This window comes from Mus caroli, unplaced genomic scaffold (genome assembly GCF_900094665.2).
Source record: "Mus caroli unplaced genomic scaffold, CAROLI_EIJ_v1.1 scaffold_9482_U1_1, whole genome shotgun sequence".
NCBI classification, from domain to species: Eukaryota; Metazoa; Chordata; class Mammalia; order Rodentia; family Muridae; genus Mus; species Mus caroli.
The window spans coordinates 52,341-58,885 of NW_018389986.1; the positions used below are offsets into that span (position 1 = coordinate 52,341).

The following is a 6,545-nucleotide window of genomic DNA, read 5'->3' on the forward strand; positions in this document are numbered from 1 at the left end:
TGTCCAATGCTTCATCTGACTCCCAGCCAGGATTTTGGAAAAGGAATAGGGATTTATAGAACATTCAAGGAAGAACAGCCAACTCTGATTTTAAGAATTAACTCAAATACTTTGGAAGTTTTAAGGATTCCTAAGCCTCTAGACCTTCTATATACTTTATATTTTCTCTCTTTTAATTAAGATTCAATACAATGTAAAAATAAATACAGAGATGGAATAATTTCAAATATCCAAAAATTATAAATGAAAGACTTCTAAAGTATGCTTAAACTATTTTAAGAATCGCATTGGTGTACAAGGACCAGGTATATGATATTTATAAATAGCACTAAAAAAATAAAAAAGATAAAACAATAACAGCTTAGTCACAGCACACCAAATCATTTATTTATAGCAATGTCCAAATCAGAAGAATGTGAGCTGGCTGATACTAAACTGCTCACAAGAATACTAGCTGAAGGAACAGGGACTCTTAAATTGGGAACAGAAAGAGTGTTATCTCTAAGAAAGAAAGAATTATTCAAGGCAGCTCAGCTATTCCTAGATTACCGACATTAATGGCACATTTCATAGTAAGGGCATCCAAGTTTAGGTAGTTTGCTCCTGAAATCCATGACTTACGGGAAGTGTTTTGCTAAAATAACTGATATGTAGAAAATATACTAAAACAGTGGGCAGAACTAGTGAGTAATATGGAAAGAAGAGGGTCTCTCAAGTGATAGTCAGCTGATATGTAGGTTAAGGCCTGCATTTCTGGAAATAACCATGCCAACGTTGCAGTACTACATCTGCTCATAATGAAAAACAACAGAGGATAATTGTATGCTAAATATTTTATTGACATCATTCTGCTATAGGAATGATATTGTAGTCATCTGTCTTCTCTTCACCTGAAATAAATAAATGAATGAATAAATGAATAAATAAATAAACAGAAAATCATATAAATAAACAAGCAAACAAAGTCTGGAAGCAGAAAGACCGAATGCATAATTTCAATGACGTAAATATCTTTTAGTGCCTTGGATATCTGTTAGAGTTTGACAGTTAACTGAGAATCAATTTGAATCACATACACCATAGAATTATAAGGACTATTCATATTTTGAATATATCCATGATCTATGTCTCTAGGAACAGGGTGGTCATCACTGGAGTTTGGAGCATGGAAAGAAGAATGAAGCACTTAATTACCTTCTCTCTTGTAAGGAAAAAGATGGTTATGCAAAAAGTGACCATAGGTAACTTGGTTGTTCATTTTTTCCATGCTGGGGTGGGCCTTGATGGTATCCTGGCTGAGGTGGTCCTTGAGGGCCTCCCTGTGGGGGTGGGCCTTGTTGGTTTCCAGGCCCTGGAGGTCCCTGAGGGCCTCCCTGTTGGGGTGGTCCTTGTTGGTTTCCAGGCCCAGGAGGTCCCTGAGGACCTCCCTGTGGGGGTGGGCCTTGTTGGTTTCCAGGCATAGGGGGTGTCTGAGGACCTCCCTGTGGAGGTGGGCGTTGTTGGTTTCCTGGCTTAGGGGGTCTCTGCTGGGGGCCTCCCTGTGGGGGTGGGCCTTGTTGGTTTCTAGGCCCAGGAGGTCCCTGAGGACCTCCCTGTGGGGGTGGGCCTTGTTGGTTTCCAGGCATAGGGGGCCTCTGCTGGGGGCCTCCCTGTGGGGGTGGGCCTTGTTGGTTTCCAGGCTGAGGGGGTCTCTGCTGAGGTCCTGCCTGTGGGGGTGGGCCTTGTTGGTTTCCAGGCCCTGGAGGTCCCTGAGGGCCTCCCTGTGGGGGTGGTCCTTGTTGGTTTCCCAGCATAGGGGGTCCCTGAGGACCTCCCTGTGGAGGTGGGCCTTGTTGGTTTCCCAGCATAGGGGCTCCCTGAGGACCTCCCTGTGGGGGTGGGCCTTGTTGGTTTCTAGGCCCAGGAGGTCCCTGAGGACCTCCCTGTGGGGGTGGGCCTTGTTGGTTTCCAGGCATTGGGGGTCCCTGAGGACCTCCCTGTGGAGGTGGGCCTTGTTGGTTTCCTGGCTTAGGGGGTCTCTGCTGGGGGCCTCCCTGTGGGGGTGGGCCTTGTTGGTTTCCAGGCCCAGGAGGTCCCTGAGGACCTCCCTGTGGGGGTGGGCCTTGTTGGTTTCCAGGCATAGGGGGTCTCTGCTGGGGGCCTCCCTGTGGAGGTGGGCCTTGTTGGTTTCCAGGCTGAGGGTGTCTCTGCTGAGGTCCTCCCTGTGGGGGTGGGCCTTGTTGGTTTCCAGGCTGAGGGGGTCTCTGCTGAGGGCCTCCCTGTGGGGGTGGGCCTTGTTGGTTTCCAGGCTGAGGGGGTCTCTGCTGAGGGCCTCCCTGTGGTGGAGGACCATGGTGGTGTCCTGGGTGAGGAGGGTGCTGTGGTGGTCCCTCTGGTCTATTCACATCTTCCTCACTGCCATCTTCATCACCATCATCATTTTCATCAGAACTGGGAGGTCTTGGGGGCATTCCTCCAGGAGGTGGTTTTGGATAATGATGACCATTCCCTTGGCTCTGCTCTCCCATTTCTATTTAATTAAAGATAAAAGTAGATGAGTTTATACCTCCTCTTTCTCCCATGATCACCGATCCCCATTCCAACCTTATATCACTAGTAGTTCAGGAAGCTTAATTTGTGTATAAATCATTTTCTTATATCACTACTCTTTGAATGNGTATTTGTCCTTAAATGCTGTGCAAAAAGGGTGACTTTACGTATCTTTATGTAACTTACAATTCCCAGACAGAAGTGGAGAAATGGTCGGGGGTGTGTATGTGGTATGTTCTATAAACATTACTAGTTAGAGATTGGCAGAGTAGGAAAATTGTGACAGCATGCTTTAATTTTCTTATTTATAAAATAGTGTTCAAGGTCATGTAAGCATGTGTATAGCAAGAAAGAAATGTAAGGAAATGTTTCCAATCTGTTTTCATGTCAAATATTTTAAAAATTAATCAGCTATGGATACAGAGGGGAGTACAAAATAAATTCAAAACTGTGAGAAGCATGGGCTCTGTGTAGTTATGCATTTTATGTGCAATCATAGCTTTCTAATTGGAATCATTGTGAAAAAACAATCCTTTAAGCAAACCATAGTTTTGAAGAGGATATTTAAATAGAAACACCCCTATATGTGCATCATATATAATATATTGNTTCAATCTGTGGAAGAAATAAAATGTCCCTTTTTTTAACAGAGCCTAGCTTCCAATTCTTCCAGTGTATGGACCTCTTGTAGAGTCAATGCTGGGAAGGTTGTGTATTTATCTCTGAGGAAGCTTCCAGTCATTATTGTAATAAAATAAATAAATTATAGAGGTATTACAGAATTTAATGATTACAGATGTAAAGGGTACATAGAATGTCAATAGTGGATGAATCTGTTTTTACCTAGGAGTTGAGAATTTGTGTCTTCATAGGTGATCTCTAGGAAATAAGCACAGAGAAGTTGAAAGTTACTTATGACATTTTCTAGTTGCTGAGAATACTACCAGGATCATTTCTACACTTAGTAGCAATGACAATTTAGTTCCTTCTTATATGTATCAATCTTTAATGATACCTTTCATTAACATTACCATAACTTCAGTGAGACATGATTATAAAAGTTTATGTTTGTGATCTTACTTTCTTATATATTATAGTTCCAAGTATTTCATTAATTGAAATAAAATATATTGCTTTCCGTGAAATATAAAATACAATGAATATTGAGAAGCTATCATGAAAAAAGAAAAGAGAAAATATGTCTAGCAACATATTTCAGTGGCAAAAAAGCACTTTCCTAATGACTTGTATTAACTTCCTGAATCTATATGATAGAAGGATAAATGCCGCTACCAATAAGTTGGTGTCTGTCAGAATGTGCTTAAGCACGCAAAAACATGTAAACACATGAGTAGACACACTCAGAGCCTTGCATATCTTTATAATCATGCACAAAATAAATAAAAATTAAAGTAATATTTAGAAGAAATTATTCCCTGATATTTATAGTTCACGTTGTACAGCATAAAATTTAACATTTGTCTTTTCTTAAAAAACATTCCTGATATGTTTTTACCTCTTTCGTCTTTCTCTGTCCTCTACACACAAGGCAAGCACCATCCACTATTTGTTTTTCATAACACCATAAAAAATAAGTTTCCCTCTGTCAAATACAACATACTTTCATGCATCTTCTACCACAAAAAAAGTGTTTTTATAAATTTACTCAGGTTGTGTTGTTGCAAGAATATTTGTAACTCATACAATAAGTATAGTTTAAGCTCTAGAAGTAAAATGATAACAAATGTTCTTCTATTTGTTCTCATAATTTTTGTTTCTGTCCCTTTTCAATCTCCTTTCATTTCTCCCTCTCCTGAAGTGTGCTTCTCCAGTCTAATATCACTGTGCCACTCTCTCCCCTACTTCATACCTTCATCTTGTCTCTGAGCTGAGCTCAGGACCAGCAAAGCTGCTGTGAGCAGGACCACCAGCATCTTGGAAGATTGCTCCCAAGTTTGTGCTGGAGGAANGAAGGCCANAGTCTTTATAAGGAANNTAGAACAAAGGCATCTTTCACTTCCTTACNGTTNAACACACTTGTGACAGCAGCATGCCATGCATCCCTGACTCTTCTTTGGGACTTTAGCCTAGCAGGATGCAGTAGGGCTGAGGCTGTCAAGAATTCAGTTCTAGAGACATGGTCTTTGGGGTTACTGGTTAGTTCATATTGTTGTTCTACCTATTGGGTTGCAGACCCCTTCAGCTCCTTGGTACTTTCTCTAGCTCCTCCACTGGAGCCCTGTGTTCCATCCAATAGGTGACTGTGTGTGCATCCACTTTTGTATTACCCAGGGGTTGCATAGCTTCTCAGATGGCCTAGTTGGCCATCATTCAGAAGACAAGCCTTTTGGCATTGAAACTTTATATGCCCCAGTATAAGAGAACACCAGGATCAAGAAATGGGAGTGTGTGGGTAGGGAAGTAGGGCGGGGGGGGGGGGGGGGGAAGTATAGGGTTTTTTTCAGGATAATATTTGAAATGCAAATGAAGAAAAGTTCTAATAAAAATGAAAAAGAAAGAATTCAGTCTAAATCATAGGGCATGATATTTGTGCAACAATGTGAAAGCAATACAGTGAAATTTCAGATATTAGAAATGAAATTCTAGTTTGATATGATTGTGAATCTCTCCTTGTTAGTTGTGGTCCTGTGGGGATTTACTTCTATACAAACATGTATATTTGTGCCAATATTCATACCCTTTGGATGACTTTCTGTTCATTTCTGCGGGTGATTAGGACTCCAAGATGGAATACATAGTAAGTGAGACAAACAAGGCTGACAGCTTATTTGTGCCCAGGTAGGCCTTCTGGAATTCCCAAGATGGGGTTCAAATTAGAGAAACTGTGATATCATAGCACTGAAAGCAGGAATATTCTTTTCTTTTACTCCTTCTGTGCTAGGGAAAGAAAAGTAGAAAACGAGATCTCAGATAAGTTTTGGACTAGTCAATCCTAGAAAACATAGTTCTCACATGAAACACAAAATTATATTATTACCAGAGAATATCCTCATATCTATATTTTATTTATTTATTGATAACATTGAATTATATTTTGTTCAATATTGCTTCCCTTCGGGATTATTCTTGGACTCTTAATTTGCTATAAACTTAAACAAGGTGGTCTGACATCATTTTAAAATATACAAAGCATTGATTTCTCTGAATGATTTTCAACATAGAGCATTTAATTTTCTATGGTTATTGCCAATGCTTCGATAATTACCAGTCTGACTAGTTGCAGATGATTATGCCCTGTACTATACATGGTCATGCTTATTATTACTGTATCACAGTCCATCATCTTTTTAGAACTCCCATAAAAGTTTGGCTTGTTTGCTGAATCAGTGTTTACTTTGTTATTTTGCTTGTTTTTGACTTCACTTTATGGCTTCACTTACCATATTTTACCCAGGTCCTCTATGGTAGGAATCTGGATTTGAACCTTAATGACAGTTTCATAATAGAAATCATGATTATAATTTTGCTTCTTTTCTTTCCTATCTTCTTTCTTTCCTTCCTTCTTTTCTTTCTCTTTTTCTCTCTGTCTTTTTCTCTTTCATTCCTTCTTTCTGTTTTTCCTCTGTCTCTTTCTTTCTCCTCTTTCTTTCATTCTTTCTTTGGTTCTTTCTTTCTTTCTTTCTTTTTCTTTCTTTCTTTCTTTCTTTCTTTTTTCTTTCTTTCTTCTTTCCTTCCTTCTTTCCTTCCGTCCTTCCCTTCTTTCTTTCTTTCGTTCTTTCTTTCATTCCTTCGTTCTTTCTTTCATTCTTTATTTTGTTCTTTCTTTCGTTCTTTCTTTCTTCTTTCCTTACTTTTTTCTCTTTCTTTATTTGCAATATCTGATTAGCATATAGCTAGGTGTGGTATCACACACTTAAAGGCAGGCCTATCAGAAAAACACCAGATTTTTCACCAGAGACAATGAAAGCAACAAGAACCTGGACAGACCTTATACAGACACTAAGAGAACACAAATGCCAGCCAAGGCTACCAAACCCAGCCAATCTTTCAATTAC

At 39.8% G+C, this 6,545-nt stretch overlaps 1 protein-coding gene across 4 annotated transcripts; it reads right to left on the reverse strand.

Annotated features, from left to right (window-relative positions):
- Window positions 1–879: 879 nt before the first annotated feature.
- LOC110288402 (proline-rich proteoglycan 2-like) lies at window positions 880–4,484 on the reverse strand. 4 transcript variants are annotated; one of them, XM_021154760.1, is made up of 6 exons: window positions 4,400–4,468; window positions 3,373–3,408; window positions 2,084–2,509; window positions 1,865–1,972; window positions 1,589–1,702; window positions 1,005–1,369 (listed from the first exon to the last, which is right to left on the reverse strand). In XM_021154760.1, the coding sequence occupies exons 1-6, from the start codon at window positions 4,461–4,463 to the stop codon at window positions 1,221–1,223; spliced, it is 897 nt and encodes a 298-aa protein (XP_021010419.1). In that variant the 5' UTR covers window positions 4,464–4,468; the 3' UTR covers window positions 1,005–1,220. The 4 variants fall into 4 exon arrangements, with proteins under 4 accessions (XP_021010422.1, XP_021010419.1, XP_021010420.1 ...); XM_021154761.1 differs by having other exon boundaries at window positions 1,221–1,369; window positions 1,589–1,756; window positions 1,865–2,158; window positions 2,330–2,509; window positions 4,400–4,463; XM_021154763.1 differs by lacking the exons at window positions 1,589–1,702; window positions 1,865–1,972 and adding an exon at window positions 880–890 and having other exon boundaries at window positions 1,195–1,441; window positions 1,991–2,509; window positions 4,400–4,484.
- Window positions 4,485–6,545: the final 2,061 nt, after the last annotated feature.